Source organism: Saccopteryx leptura, chromosome X, assembly GCF_036850995.1.
Source record: "Saccopteryx leptura isolate mSacLep1 chromosome X, mSacLep1_pri_phased_curated, whole genome shotgun sequence".
Classification (NCBI taxonomy): Eukaryota; Metazoa; Chordata; class Mammalia; order Chiroptera; family Emballonuridae; genus Saccopteryx; species Saccopteryx leptura.
In genome coordinates, this window is record NC_089516.1 from 25,096,176 (window position 1) to 25,117,940 (window position 21,765).

The window sequence follows — 21,765 nt, forward strand, 5'->3', positions numbered from 1 at the left end:
TGTGAAATTGACTGTTCAGTGTATTTTTCCCCTAAAAGTGCCTTCCATATTTCAATGATATTCTGGTTTGAAGTAGATTAAAATTCATTTTTTGGGGGAAAAAACTATAAAATTGCTTTCTAGTGATTCCTCGGTTTTCATTTCTCAGTGACTCATGAGAGCAGATGGCTATAAACACCTGTAAATCACTTTGTTTTTACTGTATTTATTTCTGAAGGAAATTTCTTTTCATCACTTCTCTTATAGCATTTGCATTGCATCTTCTCCATACCTCCCTAATCTTACCTAGTTCTGCTATGTCCCGGGTTTCTCCCTGTTTCTCCGTCTTCACTAACTCAACAAGGATCTTCTGAAACCTACCATGTGCCTGTTATTTTCTGTGCACTGGGGATATAATAATGAGCCAGAAAGACTAAGTCCTCCTGTGATTGTTAGCCTACAAAGACTCTGCTGTAGCCCTAAGCGGAGTTAGTCATTAAATGACTCGGTCTCTACATCTGCTGGATGTCCCCTCTGTTGGGTCATCAATGGGTCTGTAACATCATCCCGGCATCTTGCTTGTCCTGTTTTCCACCTCCATCAATAAGATCCACTTGTGTCAAGGTGACATTTAGGTCATGGAGCAGCTAAGATTGTCTACAGAGGTGAGGTTATAGGAATGAGGGCTGGGAAAGGAACATAACAAAAGACCCATATTTTGCCTGACCAGGCAGTGGCACAGTGGATAGAGTGTCTGACAAGGATGTGGAGGACCCAGGCTCAAGACCCTGAGGTCGCCAGCTTGAGCGTGGGCTCATCTGGTTTGAGCAAGGGGTTTCTTGGTCTGCTGTAGCTCCCGGTCAAGGCACATACGAGAAACCAATCAATGAACTAAGGAGCCGCAATGAAGAATTGATGTTTCTCATCTCTCTCCCGTCCTGTCTGTCTGTCCCAATATGTCCCTCTCTCTGACTCTCTCTGTCTCTACCACAAAAAAAAAAAAAAAGACCCATATTTTGTGAGCAAATGTGGAAGAAGAGCCAACAAACTACTTCCAATGGTTCCCAAATATATATCTCTTGCCCTGCCTAGTGGGCTCAGTGATAAGAGCATTAGTCCGGTGTGTGGATGTCCTGGGTTCGATTCCCAATCAGGACACACAGGAGAAGCATCCATCTGCTTCTCAACCCCTTCCCATCTCTCTCTCTCTCTCTCTCTCTCTCTCTCTCTCTCCTCTTCCTTTCTTTCTCTGTCTATTTCCCCCTCCCACAGTCATGGCTCAACTGAATCAAGTGCATCAGCCCTGGGCACTGAAGATGGCTCTGTGGAGCCTTTATCTCAGGTGCTAAAAACAGCTTGGTTGTGAGCATGGCCCTAGATGGGCAGAGCATCAACCCCAGACAGGAGTTGCCGAGTGAATACTAGTCAAGGCACATACAGGAGTCTGTCTTTCTATCTCCCCTCCCATTACTTGGAAAAGAAGAAAAAAAAAAAAAGAGAGAGAGTCTCTCCTGAACTCTGACATATACATCCAACTATTTCTTTGAGGACTATCCAGATGTCTAATAAACACCTCAAGGTTAACAACATATCAAAACTAAACTGATACGAACTTTGTACCCTAACCTGATCCTCCTGCAATTTTCCACATTCTGTAGCTAATGGCAGCTCCATTCTTTCAGTTGTTCATTTTAAAATTCTTAGTGTTATCCTTGAATCCTCTCTCTACCACCCACCTGCAATTGGCCACCAAATCCTGTGGGCTCTACCTTTAGAATATATCCAGAAATTGACCACACCAGCACATTAATCCAAACTATAGTCTATGCTTGGGTACTTTGGAATATGAGTTTAATGACAGTGGTTTCTTCACAGGGTTGTGGTGATTACCATATGAGTTATCACAGGTAACAAATTTAGAACATGCCCTGGCACATAATAAATATGTGGTATTTCTTTTTTTTTTTTTTTTTTTTTTTGTATTTTTCTGAAGCTGGAAACGGGGAGAGACAGTCAGACAGACTCCCGCATGTGCCCGACCAGGATCCACCCGGCACGCCCACCAGGGGCGATGCTCTGCCCACCAGGGGGCAATGCTCTGCCCCTCCGGGGCGTCTCTGTTGCGACCAGAGCCACTCTAGTGCCTGGGGCAGAGGCCAAGGAGCCATCCCCAGCGCCCGGGCCATCTTTGCTCCAATGGAGCCTTGGCTGCGGGAGGGGAAGAGAGAGACAGAGAGGAAGGAGGGGGGGGCTGGAGAAGCAAATGGGCGCTTCTCCTATGTGCCCTGGCCGGGAATCAAACCCGGGTCCCCCGCACGCCAGGCCGACGCTCTACCGCTGAGCCAACCGGCCAGGGCTGGTATTTCTTAGTAATGTCCAAATTCCAACTATATTCAAAACATAAATACTCAAGGGCTTTCTCCTCTATAAAATTATTCTTAGTTTTGGCCTTCTACATTGCCTTCTCCATAAATTCGGTTCCATTAATGTCTTATGCTATATATTTTGGATATATTATTTCTTTCCTACATTAACTACTTTCTAACTTGTATGTACAACACAGAATAAGTGCTGGCGAGGATGTGGAGAAAAGGGAACCCTCCTGCACTGCTGGTGGGAATGCAGACCGGTGCAGCCACTATGGAAAACAGTATGGAGATTCCTCAAAAAACTGAAAATCGAACTGCCTTTTGACCCAGCTATCCCACTTTTAGGAATATACCCCAAGGACATCATAGAACGGCTCCAAAAGGAGAAATGCACCCCCATGTTTGTGGCAGCATTGTTCACAATAGCGAAGATCTGGAACCAGCCCAAGTGTCCGTCAGAGGACAAGTGGATTAAAAAGCTTTGGTACATATATACTATGGAATACTACTCAGCCATAAGAAATGATGACATTGGATCATTTACAATAACATGGATGGACCTTGATAATATTATACGGAGTGAAATAAGTAAATCAGAAAAAAAACTAAGAACTATATGAATCCATACATAGAAGGGACATAAAAATGAGACTCAGAGACATGAACAAGAATGTGATGGCAACAGGGGTAGGGGGTGGGGGGAGAGGGGATGGGGCGAAGAAGGAGAGAGGGGTTGGGGGAGGGGAGGGGCACAAAGAAAACCAGATAGAAGGTGACAGAAGACAATTTAACTTTGGGGGAGGGGTATACAGCTCAATCAAATGTCAAAATAATCTAGACATGTTTTCTCTCAACATATGTACCCTGATTTATCAATGTCACTGCATTAAATTTAATAAATAAATTTTAAAAAATGTTCTTTTCAATTAATATTACAAATCACCAGAGTGCAGGGGTCATGTCTTATGTTTCTTTTAGAGTGTTAAGCACAGCATTCAGGCCTTAATAAGTATTTGTTGTTTTGAAGTGAAAAACTGTGTTGAAGCTCTGAATCTTAACTTGCTTATAAAAATCCAGTCTGAACTGGATCACTGACACCAACTGTTACATTGTTCCTCACCCACTGAGGTATGCAGTCAGGCTCCCATAGATGTTATGAGCTATTCAGCTACCTCCCTGTTTATTCTATTTCACTGGTTCTTTGGCTTTTTGAGTAGAGAGTGGAATAACAGTCCATCTGCATTTCCTGGCGAAGTTTCTCCATGATTTCCTCTCAGTGACTCAGATACCTAACAACAAAGTCCTTTAATCAGAGATTATGTCTGTCCACGCTTCCCAAATGCCACAGAACGCCAACAGAAACAAAAAGAACCAGGCAAACCTGCACTTCACTGCTCCAAGTGTTCCTCAAAAACACTCTAGACCCAAAGCGCCAACTAAACTGCAAATGATTTCACAAGTCATTTTGCATTCGCTACAGTTTGTGTTGGGCTGTGCACACTTTAGTAAAATCGTTTACTAAAAAAAATCTCCGTAGAAAATTTGGCTCTTACACATGGTAATGGAGACTGTAAATGCAAATGCCTTTTTCTTCATTAAAAATTAGACATGTGGTATGCTATGTTTCCAATTTCTTTAGAACCGGGATATATTTCTAAGTCTTGTGCAGCTAAACAGAGAAGGGGCAGGTAGGTTTTATGGGGGAAAACACGGGGAAACCTACAAACTGATTAGCACTGAGTAATGGAATTGAAAATGTGACCAGGATGGCTTTCTTCCCTCTTTTCCCTTAACACGGGGTGCTTGGGTTACAATAGTCTCGACATACATACAACGTTTCGAGTTTATGATGCTCACTCCCATCAAAACTTACAAAAATTGAGACATGTGTGTTTTGGCTTATGCTATTAGCACCGTACTTATGGACTACGTGGGCAAACTGGTTTGGCTGCAAGCAGAGGAAGAAACACAGTAACACAGCATGTTCGTGTTGTTATGTTCTACATTATGATTTTACAACTGTGTTAGGATAGGTAAGTGACTTAGGCTACGGTGTGTTTCAACCCACACCAAAATCAGGTTATGTCACTGTCATAGGAACTGAACTGTGTCGTAACCTGAGGACCCCCTGTATGCTCCTTTTTTTTCTGTTTCAATGCACAACCCCTTATTTTTCTGATAAAGAGTGAAAATCCACTATGAGTGATCAGTAAGTTCATAAATTACTAGCAAATGAGACAGAATGTAATTGAGTCTTTACAAATTAATACAGATGGCAGTACAAGGGTTTGGAAAAACAGGAAACATATTTGGTAATATTTTACCTATTTTATGAATGATTCATGCTGTTAATGCAGGGAGAGCATGCTTGCCATCACTGTGTTTTACATGAGAGATGGAAAAGCAAAAATTGCTTCATGTAATCATTCCGAACCTAAATGCACAGTTAAGGAAAACAAAACAAAACAAAAACCACGATATAGGAGTAGGACCCTAACATTCAACCTTATTTCCTGTCCTGATTGGAAGTTCTATAAACTTTTTTTTTTTTTTTTTGAAGCAGAGACAGAAAGAGGGACAGATAGGGCAGACATACAGGAAAAGAGAGAGGAGAAGCATCAATTCTTTGTTGCGTCACCTTAGTTGTTCATTGATTGCTTTCTCATACATGCCTTGCCAGGGGGCTACAGCAGAGTGAGTGACCCCTTGCTCAAGCCAGTGACTTTGGGTTCAAGCTGGTGAGCTTTGTTCAAAGCTGATGAGCTGTCTACGGCAATACCACCCTGAACGCACCCCGTCTCGCCTGATCTCAGAAGCTAAGCAGGGTTGGGCCTGGTTAGTACTTGGATGGGAAACCAGATGAGCCCTCGCTCAAGCCAGTGACCTCAGGTTTCAAACCTAGGTCCTCTGTGTCCCAGTCTGGTGCTCTATCCATTGCATGACCACCTGGTCAGGCCCGATGAACTTTCTTAATAATGAGAACATCCTTTAATCTCTTGTCTAAGTTTTGGCAAATTAAATGTGGAATTGGTAAATTGTGGGGTCCATTAAGTATATGTGATTTACAATACAAAGTTCTTGATTTTTTCCCCCTTGAATGTTTAATGGTACATATTAGAATTCAGAAATAAGCAGACTTGGGTAAAAATCATTGTATAGAACTATATGCAATTGCTAATATTTGAACATTTTGATCTACATAAAGTTAATTCACTGGGTTCAACTGAATGTTTTGATAGCATAAATAACATGTTGTTATAGTGTTAATACCATTCATGCTCATAATTAACAATTTAAGCAGGAAAATAAATAACAGACTGTTTTTTTCTAAATATCACAAGAAACACAACAAATAACAAAAATAATTTTCAAACTACAAACAAAAAGAAAGAAAAAACCACTACCGATTAAACCATTTTTCACTTAGAGTTTCAATGCTTTTAAATGTTTTAAGATACTGTTCTATACCTAGAACACAAAATTTTAAGTACTGAAATAGAATTGGAAATAAAACAATTCAACATATCTAATTAAAACCAAAGTCTAAACGACAACAAAAGCAAACAAACTAGAAAAATACATCTTATTCTTGGTAAAAGCCATGGTGCATGGAAACTTGAAACAATTTACTTTGCATTCTTGTAACTCAAAATGTATATATAAAAAGTGACTTATAATCAATAGAAGAGTGAAAAATTTGATCCCTGAATAAGTAATACATAGCTTTGAAAATACAGTATGACTGAAAGTATATAAGATTCTCTAACAGATATTTTTGTGGAAAACAAAATTTTTTTAGCTTATGTACATTTTCTTATGTTAGTTTAAATTTTTCTGTACCTTTAGGCTATTGGCTAAATCCGAAAATAACTTTGTGCATATTTTACGCTATTGTTCACATTTTATTTAAAGTTTTTTACATATCAATATGCAGTTCTATAAGGTTTACCACATTCTGAAAGGCAAGTTATTTTTAGGATTATTTGCATGGACATTTAATTTACCATAATTTATAAGATTTTGAATATTTGATGAAGAAAATATGAGTTTTACAAATCTTGAAATTTAATAAACCTATATAACTTTATTCTTTCTTTACAGTAGAGCCACTGAGTAGACTGGGACAGGTATTGTCTTTAATCTAATTTCAAAATTAAAAAAAAACAACCTGAAACTTTAAAATTTTATGTGACTTGCCCAAGGACAGAGCTATTAAGAGTCAGACTGAGTGTGTAAATCAAAGTCTTTTAGGTTCAAATCCAGTGCTTTGCTAATCTCTCTAGCCTACTCCTTCTCATAACCATATAATGTAAGCTCAGCGACTGAGAACAACATTACTAATATTTTAATTATGCGTGGGTTTCCTACCAAACACTTTCATAAATGACTGGTTTATTTTTATTTCTTTTTTAGATTTTATTTATTGATTTGTAGTGAGCGGAGAGGAGAAAGAGAAAGAGGGAGGAGGAGCAGGAAGCATCCACTCATAGTAGTCGCTTTCTGTATGTGCCTTGACTGGGGAAGCCCAGGAATTCAAACTGGCAACCTCAGCCTTCCAGGTCGATGCTTTTATCCACTGAGCCACCACAGGGCAGGCCATCAATGACTGGTTTAAAATTCAGCATACACAAACCTAGATCAAACTTCTCCACGTTGGCGTCTCTGTGTGGATTGTTAGAATTCACACATCTGGATGATATAACCTAATATAATGTAAAACATGCTACATTTGTTTCTTTTTTTCAGCCTTGGCACTGACAGCACTTGCTCTGTTCTCTTTGATCATGGATCTGTGCTCACCAGACTGTCATTCATTCATTCAACTGACCTACACTGAGGTCCTCCTGAGATCTAGGTACTGTTCTAGTTGTGGAGACAAGATTGAACAAGAACAAGATACTATTTTTTTTCTCCCTATCGGTCTAATGCAGGGGTCCCCAAACTTTTTACACAGGGGGCCAGTTCACTGTCCCTCAGACCATTGGAGGGCCGGACTATAAAAAAAACTATGAACAAATCCCTATGCACACTGCACATATCTTATTTTAAAGTATAAAAAACAAAACGGGAACAAATACAATATTTAAAATAAAGAACAAGTAAATTTAAATCAACAAACTGACCAGTATTTCAATGGGAACTATGCTCCTCTCACTGACCACCAATGAAAGAGGTGCCCCTTCTGGAAGTGCGGCGGGGGCCGGATAAATGGCCTCAGGGGGCCGCATGTGGCCCACGGGCTGTAGTTTGGGGACCCCTGGTCTAATGTATGATGGATGTCAGTCGCCATACGGGACAGGCCAGAAGGAGTAGGTGACACATTTGCAAACTACTGGAAATGGTGAAATGGTATCTTTTGCTGTTGCTGACTCAGTACCACCCTTTTAACAAATACTACAGTTCAAGGAATATACATACACTTAAATGCATGTGTACACATGCGCTTTCAGGCAACCCTGCGCTATTGTTTTCACATTTGAGGCTTTAAGGAGTTCTGGCGAACAAAAATGGCTTGAGACCCATTTTAACTCGGTTAACAGGAGAGCACACAACTTTCATTTCTAAGAAAAGAGAATTATAGAAACCCATTAGTAGCTGTTGTGACAGCAGCCAGCAGGGAGTCGATCTATCTTCAAATTGAAAACGAGAAATTGGAGTACCAAAGACTCAAACGGCAGGTCATTTTCACTCTCTGGAATCTGTCTTTATTTGGCAGATAAAGGCAACACCCTATATAAATCGAATTCTGACTCTCTTTATGTCCCATGCAGCTACCAGGCAGTACATTAACGACAGATCGAATTGGGAAGAGTGTTCAATCAAAAGGCATTAAAGTACTTATTAATTAAATTTTTCAGAGCTTCTACAGAAATGGTTTCAAGTTATTTTTCATGACTCTAATGTAAGTTGCCCTTTAAACTTCTTTGTTCTTCACTGTTTATGGTCTACATGTGAAGCACACTTTCTACAAACAACTATTTATTTTGGTCAAAACCGTCTCCATGGGATGATACATTGGTTTGTTTTTTGTTTTTGTTTTTTTAATAAAATAATGAATCAGTAATTATACAGCGCCGATCAAAAATGACATGATAATTAGTCAGAAAACAGCTTGAATCATTCAGGAAGAAAAGAAAAGGTCCCACATCTTAAATTTTTTGTTTGTTTGTTTGTTTTTTTGTATTTTTCTGAAGCTGGAAACAGGGAGAGACAGTCAGACAGACTCCCGCATGCGCCCGACCAGGAACCACCCGGCACGCTCACCAGGGGGCGACGCTCTGCCCACCAGGGGGCGATGCTCTGCCCCTCCGGGGCGTCGCTCTGCCGGGACCAGAGCCACTCTAGCGCCTGGGGCAGAGGCCAAGGAGCCATCCCCAGCGCCCGGGCAATCTTTGCTCCAATGGAGCCTTGGCTGTGGGAGGGGAAGAGAGAGACAGAGAGGAAGGATGGGAGGGGGGAGTGGAGAAGCAAATGGGCGCTTCTCCTATGTGCCCTGGCCGGGAATCGAACCCGGGTCCCCCCGCACGCCAGGCCGACGCTCTACCGCTGAGCCAACCGGCCAGGGCCCCACATCTTAAATTTTAACCTCAAAATTTCTACCAGTCTCATGAATTGTAAGTTTTAATGTGAAAGTTTCTGACTTCCAGAATTTATAGGGTGGGGATCACCACAGTAGTCTTGCTGGGAGAATGAATGGGACAGGAGTGAGTTTTTAATGTGCATTTTAGCAATGATGGGAGTAAACTTTGGCACGGGACTCGGAGTGGGCCGGCTGCGGGGTCTGATGAAATAATGTCAGAGAAAAAAGAATGAATGAATTCCTACAAAAGAGAAAGCTGTATAAAGTAGAAAGAAAAACTGTACCAAAGCACATATAAATACAAACTGCGTCTGGTCATAATACTGCAAATACATATAATCCCTTCACTATAAAAGAAATGGAAAACGAAGTACAAGAGAAATGATTTAAGTAGGATTTAAATCACAGTGACTAGATTAATATTTGTAAAGTAATTCACAAATATAAATAGCAAATGGCACAAATAAATCCCAAATCACAAGACCAGTTGAAGAAAGGAATTATATTTATAACTGAATAAATGTGGTACTTGAAAAACTTAAATTTTCCTTAGAGAAATCAGCAAAAGATTACATTATTGAAAATGTTATATATAGAGTCTAAAAAACTCAGTTCTTATAATATGATAATACATGAATAAAATCATACTTTTCCCATGCACGAAACTAGTCTATTAAAAAATTTATGTAGAATTTTAAAAGCCTTTGTAATCAAATTCTGCTTTGCCAATTTCCATGAGTTGTGATTATTTAATTTAGAATAATTATAATATCCTTTTGCAGGGATATTACTATATTAAATTGGCAAAAAATCTAACACATCATCTAGTATGTCCCTGTCTTACAATGTCCCCAGAAAGCTATTCTCTTACCTTCCTGCAGATTTGTACATATAGCATCATCTTCCATTATCTGATTTTCCTAATACCAGAGTGGAAAAATAATCACTTTGCACGTGGCACTAGTTCTGTCTTCGACCAAATGATTGGCATCATCATTACATTTGTGCTTAAATGTAATGAAACAGATTCCAAAGGAGAGTGACTTGGACCAGGATGATCTGACCTCCATTGTCAGTACTTTGCCCCTGCTTCAAGGCAAGACTGGAGTATGGCAGACACAAAATATCTATGAGAAGGAATCTCACATCCCTCTTGGACCTTCTGCCAAATTCACAGGACACCTAAAAATCCCTGAGCCCCAAATCTGCTGAGCATGGTCTTCATATACCCACACTCAAGTTTCCGGTTAAATGCAGAACCAAATGTGCTAGCTTGACTTTGAAAACATTAAAATCTCTCCTGGCCACTGGCATCTCTTTTCCAACTGTTCTTGTTTTTCCTCTCGAGTCCCTCGAGTTCTACTTTCTACTTTTTAAAGTGTAAGTCAGATCGTGTGGCTTGTCTTCTCAGAAGCCTACAAGGGCTGCTGTCTCACTCAGAGAGGAAGGCAGTCCTCACAAGTGGTCCGCCAGGCCGGCCACAATCCGGACCTCCGCAGCTCCATTGCTCTCAGGCTCTTCTACCATCCCCCACTCTTTCTGCTCCCGCCACAATGCATTTCCTGATGCCCACTGGTCAAGGTAGGCATGCTCGCCACAAGTCGGCCTTCACGGTGACTATTTCCTATGCCCAAACATCAAGGATAACACCCCTCCCTTCTTCAGACCGCTGCTCCGATGTCCTTTCCACTCTGTTTAGAACCGCATCCCCAACTCTCATATACAGTGCTCCTTTACCCTATTCTGTGTGTTCCTTTTTTCATAACATGTTTTAACTTTAAGTATACAATATTTACTTTTCTACTATTTGTTTGCTTATATTCTGTCTCTCACAGTTATAATAAAAGCTGAATCAAGGGAGGGTCCATTGGTGTGCTTGTTAATTTTTTTAACATTTTATTCATTTTAGAGAGAGAGAGAGAGAGAGAAATAAGGGAGGGGCGGAACAGGAAGCATCAACTCCCATATGTACCTTGACCAGGCAAACCTAGGGTTTCGAACTGGGGACCTCAGAGTTCCAGGTTAACGCTTTATCCACTGCACCACCACAGGACAGGCTTGTTTGCAAAATTTTTTAAGCATTAACAGCAATGCTTGGTGTGTATAAGAGCTGAACATTTCTGAATAAATGAATCCCCACTCCTTGGATTAGCAGCTTATCCTAAGAATTTTTCTTTTTAGGTCTGGAGGGCCATGAATAAAAACCGAACCAGTCAAAGGAAACTCAAGAACTTGGCTTTGCAATCTTTGTCTTTCTAAGCTCACAGCAGGCTATCCCAGCACAGTCAAGGTTGAACAAGGGTGGCCTTTATTTCTGGAGCCTATCCAAACTCTACATTGGGCCCACCTGTCCCGTCAACATCTGTGTGCTTTCTTTTTTTGTTTTGTTTTGTTTTTGGTGTTGTTTTTTGTTTTGTGACAGAGACAGAGAGAGGGACAGATAGGGACAGACAGACAGGGAGAGAGATGAGAAGCATCAATTCTTCGTTATGGCACCTTAGTTGTTCACTGATTGCTTTCTCGTATGTGCCTTGATCAGGGGGTTACAGCAGACCGAGAGACCCCTTGCTCAAGCCAGCGACCTTGGGCTCAAGCGGGTGAGCCTTGCTCAAACCAGATGCACCTGTTCTCAAGCTGGTGATCTCAGGGTCTTGAACCTGGGTCCTCCGCATTCCAGTCCTAGACTCTACCCACTGAGCCACCATCTGGTCAGGCTGTGCACTTCTTCACATAGCTACACTTCTGGTCACCCTCTTGACCACCAAATGAAATGTTATCCACCATAATCAGAGTATCTATATATCATCTGTTTAGATGAGACCACTGAAATGATACACATCTGACTTCTTTCTTTCCTCCATGTTCTTTACTTCTTCCAGCTTTCTTTTCTCCTATTTCTTTTCCTCTCTCCTTCCCTCTAGTTCTTCCTGCCTTTTTTGCAATCTCCTCAAGGTGGCATGACTGAAGATGGAATTAGAACCCAGGACCTTTCCTTATGGCCTGAGCCTGACAGACCTCAGTATTCTACCAGGTTTTGCTGAAGTTCACGCTTGTTCTGCTCAACATAGCACCCAAGAAACAGCTAGCTAACAGGTGGTGTAGATACTGGTTAACAGAGTACATCATGAGTTACTGCGCTTGCGTTCAAGTCCTTGCCCTGCCAATGCTAACTATGAATTTTGTCCAGTTACTTTCCATTTCTTCAGTTTCTTTATATGTAAAATGGGGATAATAATCTTAGATGCTGCAAAGAGTTTGGAGGAAAATGCAATGAGTTAACATAGGCACATGTTGCACGAGTGCCTAAGCACTATATAAAAGTTGATTTCCATTCCCTCGGCCATTTGCTAAAACCCAGTTACCATCCTGGTTCAGGCTATACTCTTATTTTTGACCTAAAAATTTGCCTTTAGCAATGCCAATAGGGTTTCTGTTGGCAAGAGCTGAATAAACGGTACAGGTGGCATTATTTCCTTCAGAACTGCCCTAGTTGAGTTCCCCTATCAACAGACCCTGAGTAGAATGTGCATGCAGATGCTTTACTTGGAAATGATGTCAGGAAGCAGTGGAAAGGGAGTGGGGAGGGTATGAGAGGAAGCCAGGGAAGAGTATAATATGCGGAAGGTTTCTGCTGTGTACAATGGGGTCTCGATCCTGAACCCCAGCCCTTGATGGGGAGCTTCAAATCAGACTGTACAACATGCCTCAGATTTACCCCAACTGAAGATGTGAACGAGCAGTGTTATTTATCTACTGAAAGCCACATGTCTTTGGATGAGGTTTGTTGAGAGGGTTTTGTTTAGTTTAGGGACTAGAGAGAGCCATAAGGCAACGAGTCCCAGGAACTTGAAGTCGGCAGCTGCTAGTCAGAGCGCAGGGAATGGTTACTGTGGACGGGGTATGGGTGAGGCCATACTCCGATGGGACTGCAGCGTTCGGGTACGTGGTGGTATTAGGATAAATGCTTTTCATTTGGCCTCTTAATGAATCATTTCTGCTTTCTTAATAAGAGTTTAAATTTGCAGAGCTCTTAAGGGGACAACTTTTGAAAATTGTGATGCTAAAAATCTCTTTGTTTATGCTTATTTTTATTTTTTTATTTTTTGGTGGGAGATAAGAATACCTCACATGTAATCTACCTTCTTAACAAAATTTTAAGTGCACAATATATTACTGTTACTATAGCTACAATGTTGGATAGCAGACTTCCAGAACTTAATCTTGCCTAACTGAAACGTTATAGCACGGAACAGCAACTCCTCTGACCCCTCCCCCAGGCCCCTGGAGACTAACACACTACTCTCTTTCACCCAAAATACTTTAAAACAAGATTAGGGAATTTAGCAGTATACATACATATGTTTTATGAAATTTTATCGATAATTGATTTTTTCTTAAAAATAAAGTGCAAGCTATTCTTAATACTGATTAATACTGATCGAAACTTTAAAAGAATTAATTCTTTCAAAATTACGGACTACTATTTATGTGATGAATGCTATTACCATTTTACATATAAACATTCACAATCAACTGATTCACAATACGAATATTGGCTTTGATGTAACAATAAATATTACTTAGGTACATGTTCCTCTTCTATCGCTACCTGTGCCTTAGCTACTGTACTGGCTACTAAATGCAGATTTCTGTATGCAAATAGGTGTATATCTGCTTAAACCTTGGCAAAAAGATTAGTCAGCTTCCCAATTCAATAACTCTATGAAAATCACATGTGCTGTATTGGTTATTCTTTGTTCAGAAAGTAATGATTTTAGCTTATCACACGTTATTTGTGTTGTATTGCCCTTGAAAGAAATATGTATGTTAAACCACAGTGATACCTACTACAGTTCTATAATTTGATTCATGCAAATCTGTCAGGAACAAAATCAACCACAATTTAATTTCTAACCTTCCCAAACAGCAGCTGTACAATTTATGCGTTCCTTTTCTATTTTTACTACTGGATAATGACAAAGATGAATGCCTTTAAGAGGAAATACATATTCATTGAAAAGACTGAGATCAAAACGATCCCCTTTCAAAAAGCCCACAAAGGTGGGAAGCCCACGTGCTTGCTGAGGGAGATGTGTTGGGAGTGAGATGGAATTATGCCCAAAACTATATCTAATGAGGATTCAATAACCCATTTAAATTAAATCTGCAATGCCTTTTTACAAAACACGACAATCAATACCATCCCAATCCGTGTCAGCGATAATACTATTAAATACACCTGGAAGAGCACATGGTTCGCTATGAATGAAGCCCGGGGCATGTCATTCTGAGTGTGCCAGGTTAAGATGTATGAAAACAATTGGCAACTTAATAAGTTTAGGGTCACCGCTCTCCTGACCCATATGCCCGCGAACATGGAAAGGAATGAATATTATTAGCTCATTAGCAGTGATTTACGTGTTGAATGACAATGATGAACTCACAAACTGTGCTGTCATGAGAAATTAGCTAGTGTGAATAACGACCAGAGTGCCGGCACCTCTCCTTGATCAACTGATTGCATTTCTTCTCTTTGCTGTACTCACCAACCATTTCACTTTTACTTCAAAGATAAAAAAAAAAACGACACCACATGGAAGTGGATGGAGTGATTCCAGAGACCCATGCAGCACTTCCTGACTTTAGTGTGCAATTTTATAGTTTTGTTGATATAATGTAAGATCTAAAACTCAAGTCACTCAAGATATTGCAACTCTGATCTCCAAGACCAAAAAAATAGCTCTATTTGTATATTTATGCCGATAAATGTGTGATACAGAATGAGCTTTCAAGAAACTTACTTAGAATGTAAAATAGTTTGGCTAATAGGTGCTACTGAGAGCAAACTTATTTTCTGTTTATAATTTGATGCAATTTGCATTGGAAAATACCAAGCTCTGGCTCAAATATTTCATTTTGAGTGTGAAATGTACAATCCCAAGAATTATCTTGACATTTCCTCACTGTTATATTCATTTATCTTCAGATACTTCCCTCTAAACCTCAAAGTCTATTTCCTTATCATGCCTTGTCTTAGCTTGGAATGCAGAACTTGTAGCTGTTCATCTGAAAAAAGCTGGCTTTGGTTGGTAGCCTTGGCCTGGTAATTTCAAAGAAAATATGTTATTGCTTTCAATTCAATTAGTTTCTATATAGTAGAGTATTGATACTGACACTAATTTGAAATTGAATATGTATGTTTTAGTGGACAATATAAAATTTAAACAATGTACAATAGATATAATCTAAAACCTCATCTAATTTCCCCGTTTCTAAGAGAAGACAAGAAAGAAATGTATCATTTGGGAATAAATCATTCCTCTATCAAAGCTTGGTTTTTAGCAAGTCCTTCCAGCTTCGAATGAATGCATGTCCAACCATTATTTTTGTGGAGTCTTTTGTTTTAAGAGGCCACTAAAGATCATATACTATATTATAAAATACCTTTCCGACTTACATTTTCTTTACACACAGATTTCTAAAGCTAACCATCCTAGATAGTGTTTTAAGAATTCCATGTGTAAGTCAGAATGCCTTCACTTTATACACTTAAGTCAATTGTTTTGGTACTGCCAACGATCAATGTGTAAAATCTAAATGAAAGTGCTTTGCTTTTACCTTCAGAGACTCCTCTTGCTTGAAGAGATCTTCGCAATCTTTAGCACAGAGCTCAGGAGCGTTAAGAAGCTGTTCCACTTCTGATAGAGCTTGTGAGACATGAGTGATCTCAGTCAGATAAGTAGAAGGCACATAAGAAATTTCCAAAGGCATGTCTTCGGTCATCACCATCACTGACTCTTCCCGGACTGTGTGCTGGTATAGATATACAAAAGAACAATTCTTTTAGCTTCCTAAGAATGAAAAGACTTCTACTGAGTTTACAATGATTCCAGTTTATAGCTGGCAAAGGGCTGAAAGTGGATAAAAATGCATAAGCCTAATAAAAAGGTCATTATTTATATATTCTCATCTTCTAAAAAGTGTTAGAACCTTTCATAATAAGAGATACATAGACATTAGAACCATGGATAAAACAATGAAAGTTGAAGAGCCATAAAACTGTGAGAAGGGCAGTTTTGCCCTGAGAAAATGCTAATTTTTAAAACTGGTTTTTAAAATGTAATTTTAAGGTTCTTAAAACACTCAGTACGGGGTAGGATGGGAGGGGTCTACATCTATGGTATTCATGCCAAAGAAATATTACCTATACTTCTTTACCCTAATCTTGATTGAGGTACAAGAGGAGCAACATATTTTTGGCTGATATGTTCTTTCTTAGGAAGCACCCCTCTTCTCCAAATGCCAGACATCAGTTCCTGTCTCTGATGCTAGTTTCTGAGGAAGTTAAGCTGATTAAGGTACAAGATCAAGACTGAGGGTAGGATTCACATTTTAATAAGAACTCCAGAAAACCCTAACACTACGGGAGCATCAGCCTCTCCTCCTCCATCTATACTTTCCTCCTGGGCATTCAAGGGCTAGATGTGATGGGTATTTGAAGCTCAGAGTCCTTTTGCAACTGGCCACTAGTGCCTCTTTCGCTACTCCTTATAAGAACAAGAAAAAGATACCGCTTGATATGCAAATTCAAAAACATGCATGACTTATGTTCTCTTTTCACCACAGTATAATGGACAAAAGTATCATATTTACCCATGTAGAAAACGTTCCCAAGTATAAGACACATCTTAACTTTGGGGCTTGAAATTTGAAAAAAACTGTATTACATAAAGTTATTAAACTCAAGTTTTATTCATCATAAAATTTATACAACTCCTCATCACTGTCAAAACTCCCATCCATTAGCTTGTCCTCATCTGTGTCTGATTAGGAATCACTGTCTTCAAAAATGAGCGCAAAAACAAGCACGAAGAAATGGAAAATGCAAGTAAAAAATCTACAACCACTGTATAAGTCACATCCAGGTTTTAGACCCCAAATTTTTAGGAAAAGAATGCGTCTTATACATCGGGAAATACAGCAAGTTTAGAGCGGTAAGCAAAAGTTTATTCTTGTGTTATCATCTATTCACTATTATGTTATTTTCCATATGAACAACTGTAAACCTCCTCTTTCCCCACCCTGTATAAACAGCAAAATTCTTGTAATTGAAATGAGTTTCCCTGTAAATTTGGTGTGCATTGATCAACTGTCACTGTCCTGCTGATGGGGTGAGCTGGGGGGTTCGGTGCAGGGGCTCTGGGGCAGTTCTGAGGACAGGCATGTTAACACAGCCATTTCTTCCTGCACGACCTTCGTGACAAGACCATTCTCATTTTCGCAGTACTGTAATTAGATGGAGCTGAGCATCCCAGACTAGAGCCACACAAAGATGAGTAAAATTAGAAGCTGGTCCATTTCTGCTTTCTTTTTCATTCCTCAGGTCCAGGCTTTTGGTACTAAATTCTTGTAAGATATAAAAATAATTCTAATTTAGATGACTCATCTACCCATGGCCCAGAAATACACGGAATTATACAAATTAGCTTAAATTACATAATGATACCTTTTAGAAAGTTTGGTTTAAAGTGCAGAACATAAACCACGTACCTGACCCATATGCCTTCATGATCAATGGAATGATACTCTACATACACTTCTACTTTTCCTTTTAAAATAATGTCAGAATTTGGGGCTAGAGTTTGAGGAGGAGAATTGATAGATTTAACCACAGGATTTTAATTCCAGATCCTGAATTTCTTCCCTGCAAACCATTTTACCAGTTTAAAAGAAAAATAAATCAGCAGGCTCTTTGAATTTGCAACTTTCACTGACACATTAGGCTTAGCACTAACCAGTAGAGTTAACAATGCAAGTCAAGCAAATTTACTGTGACTTTCATACATTCCATTAAACTGGGGACTATTGTTCTTAATAAAAATACCCAAGTTAATAAATTTATCTATCTTATTTGCATCAGTCACTTCAATTCTAGAGGGAACAATAGTTTCACATTATCTGAAACAAGACTATTTTCTATATCATTTTTATATACTGGTGCAATCTTTCTTTTCAATTGTAGCCATTTTATACTTGCAAGTTTCTATAGAATAATAGTTTCTGTTATTAGGGACGAAGTTGTGTAAAAGACCAGTAGTAGTTTCTCTGTCTGTATGTATATATATATTTATGTATGTATGTATTTTTATTTAATCAAAAGAGTTGTTTTATGAACTATAGAAATGATCCTTCAAAGTATAGTCTTAAAAGAGTTGTTTTACAATGAGACATACCTTCAAAATGTTTACAAAACATCTGAGTCTCACTTTAAAAAATTGATGAGTATGGCGGTTATGGGGGGGAGGGGGAGGGGCACAAAGAAAACTAGATAGAAGGTGACGGAGGACAATCTGACTCTGGGTGATGGGTATGCAACGTAATTGATCGACAAGATAACCTGGACATGTTTTCTTTGAACATATGTACCCTGACTTATTGATGTCACCCTAGTAAAATTAATAAAAAAATACAAAAATCAGAAAGCTGACTTTAGTTCACAGATAAATATTTCCTCTAAAAAATAAATCAGTGTGAGTTCCAAAAGGTTTTGATATCTGTTATCATTTTCTCTTAAAATGAAAACGATGGTAAGTTCTTTATATATCCTTTCTGTTACTCATTTGAATGTAGTCAGCTAGATCTTCATTACCTACTCTTGGGACACTCTCAGCTGTCTTAAATTCATATTGGTGTCTTATAATATAGTAATTCTGAAGTAGCAAGGAACTTAATTGAGTAGTTAAATACAATAAAGAAAAGGAGCTAAAATGAATTCACATTTAACTACTGCCTGGGATTTAATTTCCTGAACTACAATCTAAAAACCAAATTTCTAATTCTTTGGTGTTTGTGAATAGTTTTTGGTTTTGCATAGAGAAGCTTCACATAAAAATGAGATGTATTTAAATAATAATTCTCACCCTATAGCTCTGAAGACTGGCATTCTGTGTCTTAGAACTAAGATCTAATTCTAATATCAGCTTCAGGCCTAATCCTTTGATTAGTTTTTCCCCCTTTTTTTAAATTGAATTTGACTGGGGTAACACTGGTTAACATAATCATACAGGTTTCAGGTGCCCGATTCTACAACACATCTCTGTACACCGTGTTGTGTGATCACCCCCTCCCCAAATCAAGTCTTCGTCCACCACCATTGACCCTCCTGACCAGGGCCCTAAACACTGTACTCTGGCTTCTCATTTCTTGAGTTTTTCACTACTTGACTATATGTGTCTGTCCTAGATTATTTTATTACATATTGACTGACATATTGATACTTCTTTTATTCATAATAAATATTTATTATTACATTAAGAGAAAATGCATTATTGCCTATATTTTAATGGAAATATCTTTTAGGAGAAAGTTATGGCATCTATTTAAATCCAGATTTTTCAAATAATTAAAGTTCTTTATCCAATTCTAGAAGCTAATTTTACCTTTCTTTTTCTTTAAAGTTGAAGTCTTTATTAACCCGATTGTACTAGTGTTCGAAGAATCATTAGCCATCATACTAAAGCTATGGCATGATCTATTAATATGCATATTGTGATCATTTTCAAGAATATCATAAATCAGTCTTAGAACAACTGGCATCTATCTACGGAAATACGTGGACTAACTATGCCACGTCCTGTTCACCTGATGCTCTGACATGGCATGATGAGATTCTCCAACCCATCTAGAAATATAATAAAAAAATCTTGTAGTTGGTAGAAGCCATCAAAGACAGAGAAAGGTGTACTATCACTTTAGAAAACATCTGCATGCCCTGGCCGGTTGGCTCAGCGGTAGAGCGTCGGCCTAGCATGCGGAGGACCCGGGTTCGATTCCCGGCCAGGGCACACAGGAGAAGCGCCCATTTGCTTCTCCACCCCTCCGCCGCGCTTTCCTCTCTGTCTCTCTCTTCCCCTCCCGCAGCCAAGGCTCCATTGGAGCAAAGATGGCCCGGGCGCTGGGGATGGCTCTGTGGCCTCTGCCTCAGGCGCTAGAGTGGCTCTGGTCGCAACATGGCGACGCCCAGGATGGGCAGAGCATCGCCCCCTGGTGGGCAGAGCGTCGCCCCTGGTGGGCGTGCCGGGTGGATCCCGGTCGGGCGCATGCGGGAGTCTGTCTGACTGTCTCTCCCTGTTTCCAGCTTCAGAAAAATGAAAAAAAAAAAAAAAAAAAAGAAAACATCTGCATGATAAAAAGATTGCTATAGCTGCTATCCTTAATTACTGTTAAATAAGTAATCTTCTATTTTTTTTCTTGTGCACAAGAAAATAAATTAGAATACTATAATTCTGAAATATCTTCTAGTTACAATTACCTGTGGGCGATGACTTCGCTTTATTTTGTATGTTAAATTCTAAAAGGTTGATATCACACATTTAAGACATTTAATGAAGACTGATCTATTGGAGGATTTAGCTCCTCCTATCATCTTGATATACAGTATCCAGCCATCATACATAGGAAAAGTTAACTGGTAAATGTCACAGGAATAATTCTGTGAACTTTTATAAAAAAGAAATACTTCAAAATAACTCTGACATCATTAGGAAAATGTAAGCTCATTTTGTAGGAAACTCAGTTTTATAAATTTTGAATATTCCATTGTTATAAAGTTCTAACTGATTTTATATACAGATGTATATATAAATAGATTTTTATAGAGAGATGTATCATAGGTTTCATATACAGGAAATGCTAAAAGTTTAATCAAGAATCAGACATCTGGCCTGACCAGGTGGTGGTCCAGTGGATAGACCATCAGAATGGGATGCAGAGGACCCAGGTTCGAGACCCCGAGGTTGCCAGCTTGAACACGGGCTCATCTGGTTTGAGCAAAGCTCATCAGCTTGAGGCCAAAGTTGCTGGCTCAAACAAGGAGTCACTCAGTCTGCTGTAGCCCCCTGGTCAAGGCACATATGAGAAAGCAATCAATGAACAACTAAGGAGCTGCAACAAAGAATTGATGCTTCTCATTTCTCTCCCTTCTTGTCTGTCTGTCCCTATCGGTCCCTCTCTCTGACTCTGTCGCCAAAAAAAAAAAAAAAAAAAAAAAAAGAATCAGACATTTGGAGTTCTAGTTTACTAGGTACTTCTTAAAATATATTTTTTTCTTTTGATAGTCATGCTGGCCCATACTGAATAAACTATATCCACTGAGTGACTTTTAGTTTGGTTTATTAAAAGTTTCAGACAGTTCCTTAAAAATCAGTGTAACTGGAAGTATCATGTTCATATTCTCTTCTTTATGCAAAATCCATGCACTCATATTCAGATTTTGCCTTTTCATTTGAATTTCATTAACTCTGCCTTGAATAATTATATCCTTCTGAATCCTGATGTGTACAAACCCTGTCTAACCTTTTGAAAATCAACTTGCTTTTGTTAATGTTCTTTACTACCTTATATCATTACAGATATTCACGCATCATTAGCAAGGAACTGCCGTAGCCATACTAATTCATTTCCTTTCTCTCTGTTCATATTCTTTTTTAATGATATATGCCCAAAAGGATACACTATCCTCGTTTCCTTGGAATGAAAATTAAGAGATATGGAAAAAAGCCCCAAAGTCCCTATTTTTAATATTAAGAAGTGAAAAGCTCAATCTATGCTTAAAAAGAATCTTTAGGGGACAAAACTATGTTTTGTAACACCTAAAGTGAAGCTAGAAACAGTTTGGAGATATTGAGCTATGAAAGTAGACCTACATAGCACTCATAAAATGTTTTTAAAATAACGTTGGTTTCCCTGAAACTTCTTTAGTGATCACATTCTTTTTATTATTTAAGATTTGTTTCTTGAAGGGCCACATAACTGCATGACATGAAGGCAATCTGTTTG

At 39.0% G+C, this 21,765-nt stretch overlaps 1 protein-coding gene across 8 annotated transcripts in view; it reads right to left on the reverse strand.

Annotated features, from left to right (window-relative positions):
• Positions 1 to 21,765, reverse strand: part of DMD (dystrophin) — a 1,890,745-nt gene that overhangs the window by 1,353,637 nt on the left and 515,343 nt on the right. For all 8 annotated transcript variants that reach the window (XM_066356826.1, XM_066356825.1, XM_066356822.1 and 5 more), the window contains one exon: positions 15,547 to 15,741. In XM_066356826.1, the coding sequence (XP_066212923.1) occupies positions 15,547 to 15,741 (195 nt within the window). The remainder of the gene's footprint in view (positions 1 to 15,546; positions 15,742 to 21,765) is intronic.